Genomic DNA, 23,532 nt, shown 5'->3' with positions numbered 1-23,532 from the left:
ATCGTCACCGACTGGTACTGCTACTGGCTGACTAGGAAGAGCTGTGCCTTTCTGTGCTAGCTGGCCTTTCTGGGGGGCGCGTTTCTCCTGGTGTCTGCAGGTCCATTGGTGTTAGGCAGTGGGCAAGGGTCAGGCCACAGCCTCAACTGTGTATGACACACTGAGTCAGGGACAGGTTTCTCTTCTTTTTTTTTTTTTTTAACAAAATATCTCTATTTATTATCTTGCGAGAAAAAGAATTAGTAAGCCAATGTTTACTTTGGACAGATACCACCCAACTGCAAACTGACCCTGGCACCCAGAGAGTCACTGTATTGTCACTGCTTTTACTTAAGAGACTGGACCAGGACTCAAGTTCCCCGAAGAACGAGGCTTCCAACAGCCCTGACGGGTTGCATTTCCAACAGCGCCTGCCCTTTAGGACTGTCCCCTCTCCTCCTCCTCAGACTGCCTTCTGCTCTCCTTCCTGACCCGTCAGCATCTTGTAATTCTGTCTCAAAGCCAGTCGACTCCACAGCCATCGCCTGAGGACCCTCCCCAGGCTGTCCTCGTCCTGGCTCCGGGACTGCGTGTGAATTTACTCAGGAATGAACACAACAAACTCTTCACTGTCCCTTCCAGCCTACTGATGGGCACACAGTGGGCAGTAAATCACTCATGTAATCCAAGCCGGTGAACTGCTCTGTGTCTAGAGAAAGCCCGTGTGCTGGTGGTCACCACCCGCTCCCCCTGCGCTCCGGAGGGCTCCAGCTTTCTGTTTCTTGTTACCCCTTCCTTAGACTTTCATGTCAGTGCCTCTCCTCCCGAGGTCAAAGGTTCTGTGAAGAGGAGGAAAGCGAACTCCTGACCCAGGCCAGGAAGCGAAGCGAGCTAAGCACACCTCGCTGATGGACCACGTGCCAGGGCCCCTCAGGGCCCCTCAGTGCCCACGTGAGGTCCTGGGACATCAGAAGTCTTCCTCTCGCCTGTTCTGAGCTGTCTTCCTCACCGCCAACCCTACCCCTCCAACCGCCCACCGGGGACCACTGGGTGCTAAGTGGCCTGGGGCGGTCAGCTCTTCTCCCCCGTTCTCCCGCCTCATCTCCGGGGCAGATCCTCCTCCTTTCACCCAGACTGCTCCCTCCCTTTCTCTAGGGCAGGACACGCAAAATAAAAAAAAAAAGCACGAGCAAAAACCGAACTGAAACAAACCACTGACAGAAAGCGTCCCTACACTGCTTGTGGGCCCAGCCCACGCGCACCACAAGGGCCCAGTCCGTGTTTCAGTTCAGCTGTCCTTCAGCATGATGAGTATGTTTCTAGAATGATTTCTTGGCGGGGGGGTAGGGGGCACTTTGCTTTTAACTGGACGCAAATGGTCCTCATAAATGATAGGCTGTTCACGCTTTCTTTTTCTGCCACCTCTGATTTCTAGAGCAGAAATGTCTTTCAGGGAGTGCAGCTACTAGTCTGGAGTCTGGAGGGCAGGGGTCCCAGCACCCTGCAGACCCTTGAGGGGGTAGGAAGACAAGAGGGGCAGCGAGACACCCCCCCCACTGCAGGACCCCTGGGGCGCCACCAGCAGAGTTTCCTTCGTTACCTGCACTTCTTTGAGCAGCTTTGACACCTGGATGAAATTCAGTCGTGTATCAATGGGGCAATAGATGCACTTCATGGCCAAGGGCTGGTAGGGAGCCAGCGCTTCCAGGTATGAGAAGTCAGGTTCTAAGGAGAGAGCAGGAGAGAAAATGTAAATGCAGACGACAGAGGAGTGGACAAGTGGAGCAGGGACGGGATGGGGTGAGCCAGGAAAGGCCAGATTCCTTACCAGAGAGAGAGAGCAGTGACTTACGACTAAGGAGAGGGGAGGCTAGACTAGGCGCGGTGGGGTGGATTGGAATTGCAGGGATGGGTATGGGCTCTAGGTTTTCAACACAGATGGAGGGATGGACAAGACAAGTAAGTAAAGGGGGAGAAAGGAAAGCTTTTCCCTGCAACAAAATGCCAACAAATGTTAAGAAAATGATGAAATGGAAGGAAAAAACACCATTTGGCAATCACTACAGCAACAATTTACTCAGACGAGTATCGTCAATAGATGCTAGAAGAAGTCAGATAAACATCTGGGGAAGACCAAGACAAGTACCCAGTCCCAGCGTCCCCACAAGATACTGATCCAACACAGAAGCGGTGACTTGGCAGCGGAGAGCCCTGGACAGCCACGCGGCTCCGGCGCTCAGATAACCCCGGCTCGCAGACAAATCACAGGCTGCCTGCTTGACAGGGTGCCCCCGGGAGGGAAAAATGGACTGTGACCCCAAGTCGACAAGGTGCTTGTGCTGAGACAGTGCTGCTCCGTCAGCAAAGCCAGTGCAGTGCGGCTGGAACCACCCCTGCCGGACAGGTCGGCATGTCCTCCCCCGACCCGCTTCCTGCGGTGGCCTGGCGGTGCTGCTCACCCCACCCGAGGCGGCTGCCCACCTCGGGCCAAAAACACTGGCCCAGTCCTGGGCGCAGAACGGATCTTAGTTCCCAACAGTCTGTGTCCTGCGAGGACGCCACTTCCTACAGCCCCCAGGCTTCCTCCCCCCCGCCCCCTGCCCAGGCTTCCGCACCCCACCCCAGGCTTCCTCACCACCCCCAGGCTTCCTCACCCCCCAGGCTTCCTCTCCCCTCAGGCTTCCCCTCATCCCCCCAGGCTTCCTCCCCCCTCCCCCATCACAGGAACTCACCTGGTGAACTCGGGATAACTGATAGAAATTCCAGAGTTTTAAATGACTACCCCTCCAGGGGATCCTGTTTCCCCAAGAAGAACCCAGAACCACCCCTCCACCAAATGAGGCCAGCACAGGCTGCCTGGGGGGATAACTGGACTTTTTGCTTTGTTCTTACCTTCTCCCTTCTGCTTTCTTTACCCTTGGGTATTTACAACAGAATAGTGTTCATATTTACGCCTTACTGTCAAATTCTTTCCCGGGTCTCTAGCTGGTAGGTACATCCTACCAGGCACTCAGGGGTGGTCCCAGGAGAGAGGGCAGGGTTTTGTTTGTTGGCTCACTTACCTGTGAATATGACGGTGTTGAGACTAGACTTTCCCCAGAGCTCCATGAAGTGGACCACGTCCCCGAACCGGAGGGAAGGGTGTCCGGTGAAGACCACACACGGCTGCCTGAAGTCATTGCTGAAGTCTCCATGGATGCTGGGGTAGTGCTTCAGCTTGTTGGTCTGAATGAGCTAGAACACGTATAAAAAGCACGCGAAGAGATGTCAGCCAGCCCGGGAAGGAAGAACCACAGCACGGGAGAGTGAGCAGAACAAAACAAGAAACACAAGACAACTGCATTGAAATTAGCCAGAGATCCAAATTTTTCACCTACAATGTGACTTTCTCAAAAGATGGGATCTTTGGGTCAAATTACCATACTTAACGGAAACTTTTATTCAGGTTGTTATGGCCTGACTCTAACCCTTCCTTGATAGCTTCTTCACTCCCAGCCCCATGCCCAGAAGTCCCCGTATCAGTTACTGTTGGAAGTACAAGTAACCTTCCCCAACTGTGTGCATGGACGGGGTAAGAACGGTCAGAATGGAGCAATCACCGCACTCCCACCTTCCTTCCAAGTTATACACAAATAAAACTGACAGTCTTCATCACCTGTCTGGCCAGAATCATTACTTGCCCCGGTTAAATGGGTGAGCGGCTAACTTAAAGGACCATAGGGCTAGTTCTGCTGTATCCACAGATGTCAAGGAGATAAACAGGATGCTAAGAATAGCAGCAGGTCTCTGCATATATCTTAAGTCACTTTTTAGGCAAACTAAGATAAATTCATCTTTTTTTTTTTTGCCAATTGGATCTACTTTTCCAGCTGATTTAATACTTTTGACCATCCAGAACTACCATTGTGCTGATTTAAGGTCCAAACTGTACAGGCAATGAAGCTCCAGGGTGGGAATTCTGCAGAGCAATTGATTATCAGCACTAAAGGCAGAACTGTATTTTCCCATGGGCACTGACCACACCGTACTGACTACCAAATCCATCACGCCCTAATATTGACAAGTGCGTTTCCGGAAGGCTGACTGCAGCCACGGTCTTTCCACGTTCCTGACTGTAAATGGGACAAAGGTCATCGTGACAGACATGTGGGTAAGACGGTGGGAACACCTTTAGAGAACCAGTTTTAAAGAAAGGTGAACTGTTATTAGGGGAGTGTAAAACAGACTTTCAGTGGCAAAGCCCACCGTAAAGTATGTTTTGCTACACTTAATTTTCTGACATTATTACATTTCCAGCCTGAATTTCACTGTAGTAAAGACAGAGCTTGCAAAACCCTTGGCTGCTGTAAGAGAGTTATGAGGACTGCAAATAACTGCCTCAAATCCTTCCAAGTGACGTTCTGCCTCAGGAAAGACCTGTCCTTTGGAGGAGGAAAAGAGTGGTCAAATTTAAAATAATCAGCAGTACATTTGTTGCAATTTACTTGAGCCAAATAGTTAACTGTATAAGATATAAGTCAACTAAATCCCTATACTTAAGTACCTGCACAGACATCTCTAACCTGATGAAATTTTTACAAACTGAAAACGTCCATGTTCCCATAGACAGATTAAGGAACAGCGTTACCATCTCCTCAGAAATCCCCCTTTGTCCCCTTCCAGGTACCACTGACCCCACCGCTACCTCCAGGACACCCACTATCCTGGCTTCTAATATCACAGATTAATTCTGTGTGTGTTTGAATTTTTATATAAATAAAATCACACCGTATCTACTCTTTTGTATCTGGCTTCATTCACTTACGTTATGTTTGTGAAACTGATCTACATTGCTACATATAACTGGAGTTCCTTCATTCTCCTTGATGTAGTGTATGCCACCGTGTGAATACACCACAAAACCCATCCGAGTGTTGATGGGCATTTGGGAACATGTCAGCACTAATACCAAGAGGGCCATGAAGGCTTCTGTGCATCTCTCTTGGGGACACACCTGCATTTATTTCTGTTCAGTATAGATTTCAGGAATGAAACTGCTGAGGCACAGAGGATGTCACAGTCCTATGCTCGGCTTTAGCAGATACTGTCAGTTATCTCAAAGTGCTTATACCAATGTAAACATCCTTTTAAAAAAATATAACAAAAAACTGGGAGCAGCTCTACTGTCCAGTAGCAAGGGAACAGTTAAGTGCATTACAGTATGTTCATGTGATGCACCATGGAATATTAGGCAGTAGAAAAATAAATGAGGCACACAGAAAAATGCCCATGATACCCTGTTTGGTGAAAGAACCAGTGGAAACAAAATAGTCATATAAAAACACTCACTGGTTCTGAGGAAGGGGGAATTTTTCTGTTTTCTAAACTGAATTGTTATCTTTATCATTAAAAACTTAACATCAGTGATAGACATAACTAACTGAAAGGAGTAAGTAAGTAAAAGACTACGTAAATCTGGTATGCAAAAAGGTCAGCAGACACTGGAATAAAATTCCTCGCTTGGTCAATAAAACAGAGGTAGGCTATTAACAGAATGACATACTGGTCATATAATGTTTTAATAAGAAGAGAAAGTGATGAATCTTGAGTGAGAGTACTTCGCTGCCATCTTACAAGGGAAACGAGGCGCTGTATCAGTTTACCTTGGGATTTTTAAAATTTAATGACTTGCTATCTCTACCCACATCCATTTATCTACATTTATTTCTTACGCTGATCCAGTAACTGCATTTTCTTACCTCTGCATGAGGAAAAGGCGGTTCTGGGAGATACACCTTAGTCTGTTTGTTGTGACAAAGCCTTTTTAAAAGAGGAAAAACATCAGCATGTTAGGTCAGGGCGCACAGTGGCATCTGTTGCCACCTAGTGGTAGCAGAGTAAATTCTGAATGCTGAACCTTACTGATAATTTTCCTGCCAATATCATTGTGAATAAAAGCCAGTATTTGCAGACTATTCAGGACATAAGTCTCTTGTGAGCATTTATTTATTTATTTGTTTGTTTGTTTGTTTGTTTTGTTTTTAATTTTTTTTTAATTTGGGGGGGGTAATTAGGTTTATTTATTTTAATGGAGGTACTGGGGATTGAACCCTTGACCTCATGCATGCCAGGCATGCACTCAGCCATTGAGCTATACCCTCCCTCCGTGAGCATATTTTTAACCTCTGAAATTCCTCAATGTATTTTTTCTTAAAAAAAATAAGCTTCCTATTTTGGAGTAATTTTAGATTTACAGAAAAGTTGCAAAGACAGTACAGAGTTCTCGTGTACCTTTCACCTGGTATCCCCTAAGTTAACACCTTGCATAACCCCGATATGTCTGTTAAACTAAGAAGTTAACATTAATACATTACAATTAACTAACCTCTAGACTTTACTCAGGTTTCATGTTTCCACTAATGCTCTTTTCTGTTCCATGATCCAATCCAAGAAACCATACTGCATTTAACTGTGGTCAATTTTGAGGAGAATGTGATATGCTTATTTTCAGAGGCATGGATTTCTGTTTTATACGTGCACTGTTTCATTAATAGCAGAACTGGGAACTCAAACTGGAGAGGAACTAATCTCTCCAGTAACTCCATCTCAATCTACAGACACTGAATGTTCTAGGTAGTCTATGTTTCCCCCTAGTCAGATATGACATTTAAGATATGGAGATTTCTGGATAAAGCAGATGTGGCAAAATGTTAACAACTGTTAAATCAAGGTATGTGGGTGTTCTGTAGGTTTGCCTTTTTTAAAAGTTTAAAAGGAAAAAAATATATGTAGTAAAGTACATTTGTGAGAGCCTGCTTCTAAGAATTCTACCAAAATGTAATTACAGCATTTCAACAATTCTAACAGACATTACTTTCGGTGGAATAATTCGGGACTCCAGAGCTTGGATTTTTTCTGAACTTCATTAATACAATCTATTATCTAATTTTTCCTATCCTCAGTTTACTTTAACTTGATTTCAAAAACATCACTTTATATCCTTTTTGGAAGAAGATGTAAATATAAAATAAAATACATTTGAAGGGTTACTTATTACTAACATCTAAACAGACACCAGTACTGTCTTTATTTCAAACTCAGGAAGACAGACAAATGAAAGAGCTTAGTTTAAAAGTTTGATTTAGACTGTTGCAAAGGGTCATATGCTATGTCAATTAGCACCAATACATAAGACTATAAAACTAAAATACTTCTGTCAAAGAAACCAAAGCGCTAAATGCAATGTGGTACCTGGACTGGATCCTGGAACAGGAAACAGGCATAAGTGGGAAAACTGGTGCAACCTGAATAAAGACTTAAGTTCAGTTAATAATCCTGTGCTTATGTTAATTTCTTGGTTTTGGTGCAGGACACGTGGCTGGGTAAGGTGTTAACACTGGGAGAAATGGAGTGGAAGGTATATGGGAGTTCTCTGTACTCTCTTGGCAACTTTTCTGTACCGAAAATTATTTTCCAAAGTAAGAACAAAATCAAAGACAAAATTGAAAAAAGTATCAAAATGGGAAAAAATGCCTGCAGAAACATAACAAAATGTTAATATCTTTAACATACAGAAAGAGTTCAAATAAATAGAAGTACAACACCTCTAATAAGTAAATGGGCAAAAAAGGAACAATTTACAGAAGATGTAAACATTCTTCTGGAAAGTAATTCAGATTTGTATAATGAACATTAAAAAATATTTATACCTTTTTGTTCCAATAATCTTATTTTTAGTAACTTACCTAAAGCAAAAGATGTAGTCATATATACATAGAATGATATTAATTGAAAATTTATTACTAAAAGGAAAAAAATTGGGAAAAGCCTGTCCACCCCATAAGACAATAGCTAAGTAAATTATACTATATATAAATGATGACAAATCATGTAATAACGTAGTTGAGCAAAAATTATGGTCTCAAAGATTTCATAATGGTCTAATCTAACAAAATTAAAAAATTTAAAAGCAGGATTCACAATTAAATATTCAGCCACGATCCCTATACAGAAAGAAGAAATAAATCAGAATCTAACATTGATATTTATTTGTGGATCATGGGATCATGGTTCTTTTTTTTTTTTTTTTTTTTTTTACTGTTCTCTGTAACTGTGTCTTTTTCTATAGTAAACATGGGTTACACACATAATAAAAACTAACACATATCAAAAAACAGAAACACAAAAACAACCTAGTCTTATTTTAGTAGTCCTGAATTCCACCCAATCAGACATTTCTGCCAATAAGAAAAGTCTGTAATGGGTGAAGGATGGACCTGAAGGGCGCACACCCAGTTAGGACGCATCCACAGGGGCCCACAGGGCTGGCCCGGGAGTTTGTATTTTTCAGTATTTTTACGGAGGATCTAGATGAAGAAATTCCGCACATGCTGATTAAATGTGCAAGTGATACTTAGGATGAACTACTAGTTATTCAAGATTACCTTCCTATGTTGAGGGAGAAAAGACTAAGCAAAGGATGAAATTCAGTGGGTACCAACAAAAGTGACTTTTTATTATTAGTCACTAACCAGGCAAAGAACAACAGAAAGTCCTACGGACAAACACGAGTCACAGGCACACGGATGGAGACGCCTGTCTGAATCTAAAAACAGAAAAAAGGACCTTGACAGCAATTAAAATTGGAAGAAAAAAAACTATTTAAAAAAGGGGGGGCAGAGCATAATGTTGAGGTATGTTGTACAAATGATGTACGTGGTACAGAAAGATGTACAAATTCCTTCTCAATGAGCAGCTTAGTGGAATATCGCGTGCCTCGGGCTACCTCACTGCTGATTAAGGGCGCCCTGTATCTGGGTCACAGCCCCATTCTAGGGCGCTATTAACTACTAGGCCCACTGTAAAAGTTACGTTGCTCTGTTTCCTTCTACCCTACCCTTTTGTTGGCCAGGTGGGTTAATTAGAGTCAAACACGCATCTAAATAATCCTGAAAAGATTCACCCACTTCATATTGTTCACTAATTTGCCCATCCTAGGATTTGATCAATTTCCTGCTGTAATTAAACTTAAATTTGCTACATATCTTACTACTGATGGGAAAAAAAAAGCTAGTTTTTCCTATCAGACATGGTATTATAAATTTTAGACAATGTAAGCTTGGCCTTTAAGCTGTTTTTAGCCTTTAGAACATAACTTCACTTTCCAATAGGCCGAGGGTAGCAGGCAGGAAGGTAAGTGTACCACAGTTTCGTTACTGATTTGGAAAGTGCTGGCTATGTTAAGTATTTGCCCTCCCTCCTTGGTGACGATTCTTCTCAACTCTGGCAACAGAACAGAGGTGGTTTTCATTAAGACAATCTTCATATTACACACACAGAAAAACAACAAAATGAAGGTTTCCAAGGAATGTGAGAAAAAACAGGATTATTTCTATTTTTTAAAATTAAAATTAAAAAACACTTTTCTACTCTTACTGCTTGAAAGTACTGAATCACAGGAAGAAGAGAGACATACCACTCGGCAAAAATCTGGGAAAACTCGAGTGAACTGTTAGCCACAGGGGAGATGAAATAGAAGGGGATGCTCGAGAGGCCGGCGGAGTCAATGTACTGGTAGAGGCATTCCAGGAGGTCATAGATCACTCCGGAGGGGTAGCAGGGAACCAAGACGTTTCCTCCGTTCCGGACGGTCAGTGCTAGAAAGGTCGAAGCCAGAGGGGGAAGAAATTAGTATCAAAAGAACAGCTTTATGCAGGCGGAATGGGACTCTAAATATCTGCATTTCTTTCATTCTCCTACTTCTGTAAGTCACTTCACGTGTATAACGATTTACTTCTTTTCAAGAAGAGCACCAGAGTGGGAGCACCCAGAGGCTGGCTGAGAATCAGCTGAGTTTTTAGTCAATGTCGGGGTCCCCAGGAACAAGGTGTGCAATCAAGGGCTTGGGTCTTAAAGGTTACCCACGGCAGACGAGCTTCAGGACAGACCCGCCAAGCTCCTTGTCTTTTTAGCTCCTGCTCAAAACTTTGCTGGATTTCTCCATGTTCAGTCTCTGACCACTGCTGAATGACCTATAAGGAAATAGGCCAAGTTTTTCCATTTGACTCATTTTAGTGGCATTTTCTTTCACTAATATTTTATTTAGAAGAAAATGCTTTATACTTTAAATACTTAAAATAAGTTATCAAATGAGGAACTGCAACTTATGGGTAAAATCATATTTGAAGTTACAGCTAGCTAAAAAAAGTCAAAGATCTCTTAACTTCGTGTTTTGTTTAGTTTCCAACATAAATTGAAACAAGCAGCTCTTGGGAACGAAACTTGAAGTCTCCGATGCCTTACATCCTCCTCCGTCCCCAGCTCAGACACACAGGTTCTCCCAGGTGCTGCACCTGGAGCACTGGCCAACCTGCTATTACTACAGCACTGTAGTATCCACGGAAACAGACAAGGTCAGAGGTCAGGGCTCAAGAGGCCGGTTCCAGTCCCGCCCTGTCGCAGGCTACAGGACCCTAGGTAAGCCACTACACCCTGCTGGGTCTGTTTCCTCACCACTTACGAGAGGAGTGGACTAGATTAGTGGCTGGTAAGCTTTATTTTGCACAAAAATTGCCAGAACATGTTGAAAATGCAATTTTTTTACTGAGTCTCTCCTCTCCCCAGAGTCTGACTTACTAGGTCTGTGGTAGGGACCCTAAATTTATGTTTTTAATAAGTAGCCTCTCTGATCTTAAGGCAGGTGGTTAGTGAACTTGACTTTAAGAAACAGCAGATTAGATGTAAGGTTCCTTTAAGACCTGAAGTTCTTTGAGTCTATGATTCTAGATTATAAACAAACAAACATACAAAGCAAAGATTCTATTTGAGACTAGTTCAATAATTTTTCCAAGGTAAGAATCAATTATCTTTGGCTTAAAATTAGCAAAGAACAAAAAAGACTATGATTATTGCCATGGGCAAGTGAAATTTCAAAGGATAGTGCCTTCCATGTAAACGTGAGATGACAACCACTTCCCTCCCCCAGGGCTGAGGGGCCTGAGCTCATCAACTCCTCTTTGGTAACTACTATGGATTGAACATTTGTGTCCCTTAAAATTCACATGTGGAAGCCCTGACCTCCAACGTGATGGCATTAGGAGGGGAGCCTTTGGGCCCTAACTAAGTGCAGATAGGCCATTTGGGTGGAGCCCTCATGATGGGATTAGTGCCCTTATAGGAAGAAGAGGCCCCAGAGCATTTTTTCTGTGACAGGTGAAGACAAGGCAGGACGGCTGCTGTCTGCAAGCCAGGAGGAGGGCCCTCACCAGAACCCGACCACGCTGGCAACCTGATCTCAGACTTCCGAGCCTCCAGAACTAGGGGAATTAAATGCTGTTGAAAATCACTCAGTCTGTGGTATTTTGTTACAACAGCCTGGGCTGAGACAGTAAGCAATGTTCACATTCCTAAAAGAAATGCAGCATTTCTCGATTTCATTGACAATTTATATACAAAGAAACATACATTTCTTCCAGGTAGAAAATATCCCACAAGTCTCTCAATTTAATCTTTCTCCAAAAGAAGAAAAAATAACACCAACCAAATATTGGCAAGGGGAAAAATATACCAGTTCAGTGTATCACTGTTGTGAATTCAAAGTATTAATAGTCTTTTCTGTGCTATTATTTGCAAAGCAAAGATGCAATTCTTCCTTTCTTTAACTCTGCTTACCCTATAAGCAGCCCTGGCCCACTCCCAAATTCCAACAAGTAAGAAGAATGTTCTACATAAATCAAGTGGGAGAGTGTTGAGTACTTGTATAAAGTGCCTAAAATTCAAATTTACTGCTTTAACAACCATTCTTACTGCACCTTCAGATTTTAGTTGCTTACGAATTGCTTTTTTTTGATGACAGTAGGCTTTTGAAGGATAAGCAGAAAGGGTAGGAGGAAACAGGGAAAAGGCTTTAAAAGGGGGCATCACAGGGTGAGAATGTGAAGGAAAGGGACAAAAAACATGATAAAAGATATCCAAAAAGATTTTAAAGCATTTCATCCCATTTAAGCTTTGCGTGGGATACATACCCAGGTTGCTACAGAACTCTCCCACCATGCCGTCTGGGTTTGCGGTGGGAATCTGAGTAAGGCCAGTCAGAATGAGAACATCACTGTTTTTGAGGGAAGCTTGGTCCATGGGCTGAAAAACCACAGAGAACTATGCTTAGTAATTTAGAAGAAAAAAAAAAGTTATCTACAAGTGGTGAAGGAAAAGGAGATTACAGGCATTGCTTTTTCTATGTCCAGCTCATGATCAAGTCATCTTACTTCCTCTAACGAAAAGTATATCACTGAACAGTGGTTGCCCAAAGGGGATCAGGATGGATGTGAGGAGGCACAAGGGAACTTTATGGGGTGATAAAAAAAAACTTCTATGTCTCATCTAGTACGGTGATGACACGATATGAAAACTGACAGAATTGTACATCTAAGATTTTTGGGTTTCACTATATATAAATTTTACCTCAATGAAAAATAAGCATATAATCGAGACAAGCAAGACGGCGGAGTAGAAGGACGCTTGTAGCTCACCCTCTCCCACAAAGACACCAAAACTCACATCTACAGACCTACTCAGCCAACCAGAGCACCTGCCGAACTCTGACAGAACATCACCCTCTTCGAAAGACAAAGATGCCAAAAATCTGGTAGGAGAAAAGGGAAAAACGGAGAAGAAAAAGCAAAACAGTGTGGGACCGGTCCTGCGGGGAGGGAGCAGCAAAGGAGGACTGGCGCTCGTTCACTGGGTCTCCCCCTCCCCAGCGGAGAGGCCAGCAGGACGGAGGGGGAGCCTCTGAGGCTCAGATCTGCCCTGAGTAGCCCTTGACCGACAGAACTGAGTTAAACGGGCACAAAGGGTCCCCGTGACACCCAGCCTGAGACGCGGGACGGCAGCTGGGGCCGGGCCAGGCCGCCCGAGCTGGGCAGAGGGCAGGGGCGGCTGCACTGAGGCAGCCCCGGGGGACTGCAGGGGGCCTCGTGCCGTGGCCAGGAGGGGATACGGAGTGGAGCAACCTTGGTCCCCCATAAACTGCGAAAAAAGCAAAGCAAACGGCTCGTGTGCCCTGGGGGGAGGGGCGCCGTAGCCTTGGTCTCCTCAGACCTGCGTCGCCATTACTGGCGCTTCTCGCGAGAAGAGAGGCAGCCACAGCCACAGCCGCCACCTTCTCCTGTGCGCAGCGCCCGGGCCGGGGGGCGGGCCAAGTCCTGAATCTGCACCGGGAGCTCCGCAACCTCCTAGGCAGGACTGAGACTTGTTTACAGCCCCAGGCAGATAGGATCTCTCTGCCCTGGCACCTCAGAGAACTCGTGCGGCCAAGACAAGCAAGGAGCTGAGTTTTGGCACAGAGCAGGGGCAGGGCGGTTCCGGTGTCCTCCCCAAGCCTGCCTTCGGAGCGCCCACCCGAGGCGGAGCGGGCAGCTGCACAGAGAAGTGGAGTGACCAGCACCGGGAGAGGGCGGGCAGCCACCCTACTTCCTGCAGGAACATAGCACCTGACCACGGTGCTGGGAGGGGCACGATCTGCCCACCTGCCTCCCCTAAAAGTGCAGCATTAGACTGCGGCATCGGGAGGGGGAGTGACCTGCCCGCCCACTGGGTAAGAGCTCAGCTCCTGATCCAGTGTTAGGAGGGGGCGCGATCTGCTAGCCAACAGCCACTGGAAGCAGCACAGATAAGGGCGCCAACAGAGGGCCTCTGGAAACAGCAAGCTGAGTTCGCAGAACAGAGTGAAGACACAAAGACCTCTTGATAAAATGATTAAGACCACTGTCTCCCAGAGAACTGGATAACTGATACTCCTTAAGCCACAGTGCCAGAGAGATATGAGCAATATGAAGAAGCAGAAGAACCATTCCCAATTAAAAGATCAAGAGAAATATCCTGAAAGCACGATCAAGGAAATAGATGTTGATGGCCTACAAGATCAAGATTTCAAAAAAGGATTGATCAAAGTACTGAAGGAACTAAAAGAAATAGTGTTTAGAGATATAAAATGTGTCAAAAATGAAACAGAAGCTATAAAGAAGAACCAAGTAGAATTAGTAAACTCATTTGCTGAGATAAGAGCTGACCTAAAGGCTTTACAAAGCAGGCTAGATAATGCAGAGGAACGAATAAGTGACCTAGAAGACAGGACAACAGAAAGCACCCAATCAGAACAGCTGAGAGAAAAACAAATAAAAAACAATGAAAACAATATAAGGGACCCATGGGATAATATAAAGCGTGCCAATCTACGCATAATAGGGGTTCCAGAAAGGGAAGAAAGAACAAAGGGGACTGAAAAGGTATTTGAAGAAACCATGACTGAAAACTTCCCAAACCTAAAGAAAGAATCAGATATCCAAGTACAGGAGGCTCAGAGGGTCCTAAAAAAGGATGAACCCAAACAGACCCACACCAAGACACATCATAATCAAGATGGCCAGAGTCAAGGATAAAGAAAGGATCCTAAAGGCAGCAAGAGAAAAATAAAGAGCGAGTTACAAGGGAACCCCCCATAAGGCTCTCAGCTGATTTCTCTACACAAACACGACAGGCCAGAAGGGAGTGGCAAGATATATTCCAAGTCCTGAATGAAAAAAAGATGCAGCCAAGGATACTCTATCCAGCAAGGCTATCCTTTAGGATAGAAGGAGAGATAAAGAACTTCACAGACAAGCAAAAACTTAAAGAGTTTAGCAACACTAAACCCATGCTAAAAGAAATAATGACAGGTCTACTCTAAATAGAAAAGAAGCAGGATGCTACAAAAATGAGAAACTTATAACTGGAAAGGAGTTAACTGTCATGAATTACAAAAAGAATAAACACAAAATTGTAAAAGAAGACATCTAAATCATTAAGAGTTGGAGAGGGAAGCAAGGAAAGCCACTGTGGAAAACAGTATGGAGATTCCTCAAAAGAATAGGAATAGACTTACCATGTGACCCAGGAATCCCACTCCTGGGCATATATCCAGAAGGAACCCTACTTCAAAATGACACCTGCACTCCAATGTTCATAGCAGCACTATTTACAATAGCCAAGACATGGAAGCAGCCTAGATGTCCACCAACAGATAACTGAGTAAAGAAGATGTGGTATATATATATATACGATGGAATACTATTCAGCCACAAAAACTGACAACATAAAGCCATTTGCAGCAACATGGATGTTCCTAGAGAATGTCATTCAAAGTGAAGTAAGCCAGAAAGAGAAAGAAAAATACCATAAGAGATCGCTTATATGTTTTCATTTTGTAATGCATCTGTCCCTCAGTTTCATTTAATAGACTCACCAGAATATCAGAAGAAAAAAGCCAGAAACATTATTTACTGAGAAGCCTTATCTCTCCTCTTTCTATTCTACCCAGATTTCCCAGTAAGATTTCAAACAGTAGCGCAACCAACGCCCACCCTGCCACTGCCACATCTGAGTACCCCTGCCTTTGGATGCATCGTCCTTTAGCATTTTATACATGCATGGGTACACGGGCCTCATTTTTAAAAAAAATTATGTGATTGTGGTTATATAAGCTGCTTTATAATCTGAAAAACACTTAACATGGATACAGAAAAAATAGAGTTGTGCCAATTCCACTGAGTAGCTTCTAATTCCTATTTGCACCAATACATAACCACACGTGTAAGAGCTTTTCCTCTGCTCAGGCAGAACTGACCTATCTGCACTTCTCCAACAAATACACAGACGTTCACTGTTAGGAAGGGGGAGGTCAAGTACAGTGGTTTATAGTAGCAGATGCATGATGAGCCTGGGAATGTCCACTGTGTACACATCAAACAGAGGGCAGTCGGGATGGTGACAAAGGGGACCAGCTCTGTTGGGTAGCATATTTAGCTTAAAATGACAATTTTATAAGGACCATATTAGAACAAGCCACTAATGACTCAGAGGGCTGATGGGGGGAATTCAGAGAGCTAGGGACCTCCTGAAATGGTACCTAGAATTCTGTGTGCTAGTAGACATTTTTCCACAGATTTAATTAGGTTGTCATTTGGGGGCATGACTACCAAAAGGTTAATTAAGAACTACTGATTTAAACCAAGACATAGTGGGGAACAAACTCTAGCCCTAAAAACATCATCTCTGAACCTCAGCCATTACCACTGTCCTCTGAAAAGTAAATGCTCATAATAGAAACAAAGGCAGTATTACATGTAATATGACTATGACCAGGTTGGACATTATGAGATTCTTCATGATCAAGTCAGACTAGATGTTCTAGTTTTAGCCCTGTAACTTGGAGACATTTCTTGTGGATTCCCAGGGCAACTGTAAAAGAGTAGACTTAAAAGGCTTTTAGTGACACTCTCCAAACCAAACTGACACCGCCACCATCTCCATTTCACCACCCAAGGGCAAATGTATATTATCACTGGTGTTGCACCTCAATGTTCATAGCAGCACTATTTACATTAGCCAAGACATAGAAACAACCTAAATGTCCATCGACAGATGACTGGATAAAGAAGTTGTGGTATATTTATACAATGGAATACTACTCAGCCATAAAAAAGATAAAATAATGCCATTTGCAGCTACATGGATGGCCCTGGAGAATATCATTTAAAGTGAAGTAAGCCAGAAAGAGAAAGAAAAATACCTTATGATATAATGCATATGTGGAATCTAAAAAAAAAGACAAATCAATGTATATATAAACAGAAACAGACTCACACACATAGAATATAGACTTGTGGTTGCCAGTGGGGAGCTGGGTGGGAAGGGATAAACTGGGAGTTTGAGATTTGCAGACACTGACTGGTATATATAAAATAGATAAACAAGTTTATACAGTATAGCACAGGGAAATATATTCAATATCTTATAGTAGCTCACTGTGGAAAAGAATATGAAAATGAATACATGTACATTCATTTATGACTGAAGAATTGTGCTGTACACCAGAAATTGATGCAACATTGTAAACTGACTAAACCTCAATTAAAAAAACAACAACAACAACAAAGTAAGACTGTCAATGAATCAGTACACTCTTATTAAAATGCAAAAAAAAAAAACCCAGAACCCTGAAATATAAGTATGACTTGACAAAAGTCTTGTCTAACCCTAAGCTTAACCATACCAAATGGACTAGAAACAAAGAGAAGTATACTATAAAAAAGCCTTTGGTTATTTAAATCTGGAACATTAAGAAGGAAATTATGATATACTTAGATACAAATGACAAAGAACTTTGTACAAAAATTTAACAAAGTTACATGATATTCAGAGAAACTGACAGCTTTAAATATACTTATTGGAAAGCAATGAAAGATTGAAGCAAATGAACTTAGTATTAAAAGAAAAGCAGCAGAGTAAACCCAAGGAAAGAAATAATAAAGGGCAGAATAGAGAGTAGAAAGACAACAGAAACCACTGAAAGCAAAAACTTTTTCTTTGAGGAAAATCAGTAATGCAGGCAAACCTCTGGCAAGTCTGACCAAGAGAGAAAAAAAGACGTAATTAAAAAAATTTAGAATGAAAAGAGAATTATACAAAAAAACCCCTAAATAAATAAATAAATAAACAGTACACATAAAATTCCGTATGTATGATTTCAAAAACCTAGGCAAAATTGACAAATTTCTGCCAACATTGGCACAACGCTGACCAAGAAACTACAGTTCAATAACTGAAAAAAATTAAAATGGTAATTCCAGGCTTAAACAATTTTACTTGACTTTCAAGAAAAGATAATCCCTTGTAAATTGCTGGCATTAGAAAAAGATGGAAAGGTGACCAAATCATCTTATGAGACTAATGCACCTTGATTCCAAACAAATGTATGGGCCCATTTTTCACTTACGGATACATATTATAATCTTCAATAAAATAGTGACCAAATGATTCCAGGGAGGTATTTTTAAAAGAATAAATTGTGATCAATAAGATTTATCCCAAGAATGCAAGGATGGTTAAATGTGAGAAAAGCTAACATTACAGTTCACTACTTATATGGTCTAAAGGAAAGAAATCACATGATTATCTCACAGACTCAGAAAAAGTATTTGAAAAAGTACAATATCTACATCTGATTTTAAAAAAGTCAGAAAATTAGGAAAAGCAGAGAAATTCCTTAACTTGATAAATAAAAACATATAGTAAGCATCATATTTAATGAAGAGACTACAAAAGCATTCCCTTTAAAATCTGATATAGGATAACGATGCCACCACCATCACTTCTGCTTAACCCAGGACTGGAGAGCATAGTTATAAGACAGGGAAAAGAAATAAAAGATAAAAGGATTGGAAGAGAAGTAACAAAACTGCTACTTCTTTGCAGATATTATCATCAATAGCTAAACACTAGAATATGAGACTTCAACATGGTTGCTGAATCAGACCAATTAAAGAAATTAATACTGAGACCTTGTGCTCAGTAAAGGCTAGTTCTCTTCCTTTTCTGTTCGGGATGCTGTACTTTTTTTGGCCTCAGTTCTCCTCTAATTCTCCATTCTTATTCAAGACCATTTTTTTCCTTTCCACTGTTTGCCACAGCTCGGTCTTTAGTCCACAGCCCTTTATTTATATATTTAAAAAAACCCTGATGACCCTCCAATTTGTCTCCAGGCTTGCCTTCACATCCAAGTTCCAGCTCTGTACTTCCATCTGTCCAACGTTCTGTCAGACTCCTATTCATCATACCCACTACCTGCTTCTGAAACTAATGACCCCCCTGCCCACTCCTCATTGTCAACTGGATTAGTGCCATTATCATCACTCTCAGTGTTGCCCAGACATGAAATCTGTGACTTGTATTTTTCCCTTCCCTGAAGACAGTGGGCATTCAATAAATGTTTGTTAAAGATCTGCCAGTGTTTTCTTTAACTTATCTTCCCATTTTCACTATTTAAGGCTTAATCCATAGCCTCATTCCCATGTTTATTAGATCAGTACAGCAGCCTGCTACATTCTTCCTAGCTCGCAAGGGTTCCATTATTCAAGTAGACCAGTGGTTGGCCCTTTTCTGTAGAGTCTAATGTTAAAATCTAACTGCCGTGGTAGTGTGTAAGCAGTTGCAAATAACCCTTAGACATATGGGTGTGGCTGTATTCCAATAAGACATTATTTCCACAAACAGGTGGGGGTCCAAATTTGGTCCAAGGGCCACAGTTTGCTGACCTCTGAAGTAGATTACCAAGGTTCTTCAAACCAAACCTTCTCTTATCCCTGCTAATGCAATATAGAATCCAATTACCCAGGTAAAAGAAAGTCTAATTTATTTTCTTTTTTACATACCATAGTGGTTGCCAGCTGGAAATTAAAATTAATTACTTAGGTATTTGCTCATTACTTTCAAGACCTTATTTTCCCTTTAAATTTACAGACCTTGTAAGAATAATTTACTGGAAATTACATCAATAATACTGTAAAGGCTTTGATCTAAGCAGAACAAATTGGAAGAGTTGGCAGCCAAGTAATCTTCCTGTCTTTTATGGAAGAATCTATCAGGAATGATAGAAGCTGCCAATAAAATACTTTGATTCAATGAAGTGGATTAAGATGACATTGATGGGCTTTTGATTTCAATAAGCGGGAAAAGCTCAGAATTCTGCTAGCTATAGGGAAAAATGGCAACTTGTCCCCTCTAGACTTTGAAATGAAACTTGATTATAAATAGGGAATGAAGACATAATGCAGAGTGGCAGCTCAGAAGCATCCTATTGTTCTGGACTTAACAGCAGTCATTCTTTTTCCCAAATTCAAATGGGATACAGACATCCCCAAGTTAACTATCCATTGATCCATCCATCGATACATCCATCCACCCTCCATTGGCTATCTAATTTCCCTTGCACTCATTTACAAACATGGAAAGAACCAGGATTTATGAAATAAACAATAAATTCATTTTTCCCCCCTCAGTGAAGGTACTGGGGATTGAACCTAGGACCTCAGGCACACCAAGCATGTGCTCTACGACTAAGCTATATCCCCATCCCAATAAATGCTTCACAAATACCTAAAATTGAATAAGTAATACATTTACAGCAATACTTATGCACTTAGCTTCTTGCCAATATGACCGTCAATGAATGATGAACTTAAGACCTTCTAATCACTTCAGTCTACATATTCAGATAAAATCCAAATTTCTCATCCTGGCCTATCAAGTCCTCCATGGCCTGGCCTCCGCTAACCTCTTGAACATCTCCTGATCATACTCAGTATGCTGCAATCACCACCGTCTTCTTTGCTCAGCAGACATGCCCAGCTTGTTCAGGCATCAGGAGCCCTTCATCTGCCATGTCTCTGTAATGCTTTGCCCACACAGCTCTCCGTGCCTCATTTCTCCAGGTCTCAGTTGCAACGAGATCACCCCCAGAAGCTTTCTCTGACCATCCAGTTTAAACTAATCTCCATCAATCTGTACATAACCCTGCTTTGTTGTTTTTAGTACTTGTGTCACGACCTGGAATTACTTCTCTCATTTATTTTCTGCACGCCATCCTCCCTCAGTACATCAACTGAAAGTAGATCCACGAGCAGGGACCTGGTCTGTGGGTCAGCAGTGAATCTTCTTACATGAGTGCTTGACACATAGTAGGCCCTTAGTAAATTTTGAGTAATTTAATATCTGCTGTAAACAAGTGACCATCTCTGTCACACACATCAAGCTATGGTTATTACAAGTACTAGGAAATCTCAGAATCCTAGAGGTGACCCTAAAGGCAGCAGGATCCTACCGGGGAACTAGGATCCTCAATGTTTGGACATGAATAATCTAACTTTGCTGAAGAGCAGAACAGCAAGTTTTAGGTAAGCAAGATGAAAAAGCTCTAGAAATCTGATGTACAATGCTGTCCTTACAGTCAATAGTAATGTATTGTACAGTTAACATTTTATTAAGAGGGTAGATCTCATGGGAAGTGTTCTTACCACAGTAAAATAAAATTAAAAAAAAAAAAAACCAAAAAACTGTAGACACTAAATTAGAGTTAAAAACAGCTGATTCTACTCTGGATACATTCTGAATTTGGGCTAAATAACCAAAAAAAGGTGAGCTGTCAAAAGAGAATGGAGAATTACCTGGGGGTGTGTGGTGAGCAAGGAGGATCCAGAGACGTAGGACACTTTCTCATAATGGGACTGGATAATCCAGTTGGAGCTTCCAAGGGCGTAGCCAGAGCTTAGAGGGGTCACCTGGACCGCACCAAAAAGCTCCTAGGAGAAAACCACAGTGAGAACGGGTGATAAGCTTTCAGCAGTCATACTAGGTGAGTCTGCGGGGAAGAACAACAGAAATATCCTCCCCATGTAGAAACAGAAACTATTTAAAAGTGAACCAGAAAGTCTAAAGTAAAACAGAAAGATGATGGAGACCCAGGGAGACAGAGCAAGTAATTCTACAGTCTGAGAGTTTCAGCGCATCCACACGTCACCAGGCACCCAGGTCTTGCTTGTTACAAGGCAGAGATGAATATATTATGAAATGGACCACAGGGACAAATACTTAGGTTTTCTTTTCTTTTTTCTCTTTTCAGGTTAGGTGTTACTCTCTTGGTTGTTCTGTAAAGAGCAGCTCTGGGCAACAGGTAACAAAAATGGGAACCTTTACCATGATCAGGTCAGACCTCAAAAGTTATACTTACCAAATTGCTTCTTGATCACTTTTATGTTCTCTGTTTCCTATTTCACTAGTCCAACACCTATAAAGCAGTGTCTACTGTTCTAAAGTGAACAGAATGAGATGCCTTTCTCTTGACTCATGACAGGCTGGCCAACTGAATGCTAGCTAGTGACAGGGAACATAAGGGCTAGGAAAGAGCGCCGGTAAGGACCTGTGAAGGATGGAGGGAAACAACAGATGCTCTGTCTTTTCACCACGAACTAGCACAAGATTTGTAGTGACTGAACGGCGTTAGAAAGGGAACTAAATGATCCTTCCAAAGAACGTTATGAATTGAAAGCATTCATCATTCACTTAGAATCATATTAACACTCACAATTTTCTGAGAATATCCCACCAGCTGGATTTTACTGAGGGCAGAGTTCACCTCTTGCATTGTATAGCATCTTCTCCAGGTTGATACTTCCACTGCATCCTTGAGAGGAGAGGGCAGCAGCCTGTAAATGCATCCCAGTGTCAGTTCCTATGTAAGGAGGGCCCTGTTCAAGTAATTTGTCCATTTTATGTAAGTTGTCCAACTTACTGGCATATCCCACTGTTCACAGGATTCCTTTAATAATTGTTTTTATTTCTGTAAGGTTGGTAGAACTCTCCCTCTTTCATTTCTGATTCTAAAAATTGGAGTACTCTCTCCTTTTTTCTTGGTCAATATAGCTAAAGGTTGGTCAGTTTTGTGGATCTTTTTTAAGAATTAACTTTTGGTTTCATTGATTTTTCTTTATTATTTTCCTATTCTCTGTTTTGCTCACCCAGCATATAGCTGGATCTTGTTTTTGTTTTGTTTTGCTTAAAAAAAAACAGTAAAAATTGATAATCTCTGTCATCTGATAGGGTTGCTTAAGCCATTCACATTTAATGTCATTACTGATGTAGTTGGCTTCTGTCTGCCAATTTAGCTTTTGTCTCCTATACATCTCATGCCTTTTTTGTCCCTCTATTCCTCCTTGACTATTTTTTTAAAACAGTAAGTAAATACTTTCTATGATGTAGCCCCTTAATTTCTTTCTTGATTTTTCACTTTTTGAAGAAGTTATTTCCTAAATGGTTATTCTAAGGCTTATTACATACATCTTAACAGAGAGTATTTCTGTGTGGCATCTCATATCCTCTTCCCTGTTTGCAAAAGATAAATGAAATAAACATCACTCATGGGCCTGCCAAGCTACAGAAAAGATGGGGGGAGGTATAAATTACGAGTTTGGGATGAGCAGGTACAAATTACCATGTATAAAATAGATTAACAAGGTCCCACTGTATAGTACAGGGAACTACATTCAGTATCTTGTAAAAACCTATAATGAAAAAGAATATGGAAAGGAACATATATATGTATAATTGAATCATTATGCTGTACACCAGAAACTAACACAACATTGTAAATCAACTATACTTCAATAAAAAACAAACAAAAATACATCCTTAGAAAAACATTTAATCACTTGCTCAAACAATCTAGAACAGGCCTGAAGAATGACTTCCAGGAGGCTCTGTACAATATAGGTGAAGGGACTTCTGGAGAACTGGACACACGCGCTGGTCTCTCCCCTGAACTATCATTGAGAAGTGTAAAAGGCTTGACGCACATGCACACACAAATACACATATACCCCGCTCCAGACAAAGAGATGGGAGAAGAGACAAGAGCACCAGCATTTCAGAAAGTGGGAAGCAAAAAGACAAATGATGACTGATTAGCTGACCCAGGAAAGTTCAATTCAAGGAACTTAATTTACACTGCAGAGCCCAGGGAGGGAGGGTATAGCTCAGTGGTAGAGTGCATGCCTGGCATGCACGAAGTCCTGGGTTCAATCCCCAGTACCGCCTCTAAATAAATAGACAAACAAAATTTAAAAAATCTTTACGGCAGAACCCATAAAAAGCTCAGCAACTGGAAACAACAGGGCATCTCTGGAAGTGAGGTTGAAGGTGGGCCTA

The 23,532-nt window shown here is 42.0% G+C and overlaps 1 protein-coding gene and 2 long non-coding RNA genes across 5 annotated transcripts in view; 2 read left to right on the top strand and 1 right to left on the bottom strand.

Annotated features, from left to right (window-relative positions):
• INTS9 (integrator complex subunit 9) overlaps positions 1–23,532 on the bottom strand; it is an 84,548-nt gene that overhangs the window by 8,876 nt on the left and 52,140 nt on the right. The window contains exons 7-13 of the mRNA XM_006203188.4: positions 21,914–22,034; positions 20,997–21,131; positions 11,982–12,093; positions 9,434–9,614; positions 5,718–5,778; positions 3,042–3,213; positions 1,580–1,704 (exon numbers count right to left, since the gene is read on the bottom strand). Of these exons, the coding sequence (XP_006203250.1) occupies positions 1,580–1,704; positions 3,042–3,213; positions 5,718–5,778; positions 9,434–9,614; positions 11,982–12,093; positions 20,997–21,131; positions 21,914–22,034 (907 nt within the window). The remainder of the gene's footprint in view (positions 1–1,579; positions 1,705–3,041; positions 3,214–5,717; positions 5,779–9,433; positions 9,615–11,981; positions 12,094–20,996; positions 21,132–21,913; positions 22,035–23,532) is intronic.
• LOC140690775 (uncharacterized) overlaps positions 1–23,532 on the top strand; it is a 66,824-nt gene that overhangs the window by 816 nt on the left and 42,476 nt on the right. For 2 of the 3 annotated variants that reach the window (XR_012066094.1, XR_012066092.1), the window contains exons 2-3: positions 10,198–10,434; positions 21,452–21,502. This is a non-coding gene — a long non-coding RNA (uncharacterized lncRNA). Of the gene's footprint in view, positions 1–9,583; positions 9,722–10,197; positions 10,435–21,451; positions 21,503–23,532 lie in introns of those variants that run through there. The other variant, XR_012066093.1, reaches the window with a different exon arrangement.
• On the top strand, positions 10,793–11,302 carry LOC140690776 (uncharacterized). Its single transcript, XR_012066095.1, has 2 exons — positions 10,793–10,976; positions 11,170–11,302. It is a non-coding gene; the product is annotated as an uncharacterized lncRNA (long non-coding RNA).

The sequence above is a fragment of the Vicugna pacos genome, chromosome 31 (genome assembly GCF_048564905.1).
Source record: "Vicugna pacos chromosome 31, VicPac4, whole genome shotgun sequence".
NCBI classification, from domain to species: Eukaryota; Metazoa; Chordata; class Mammalia; order Artiodactyla; family Camelidae; genus Vicugna; species Vicugna pacos.
The sequence above is the reverse complement of the archived record's forward strand: the minus strand, read 5'-3'. Positions and strand labels throughout refer to the sequence as shown.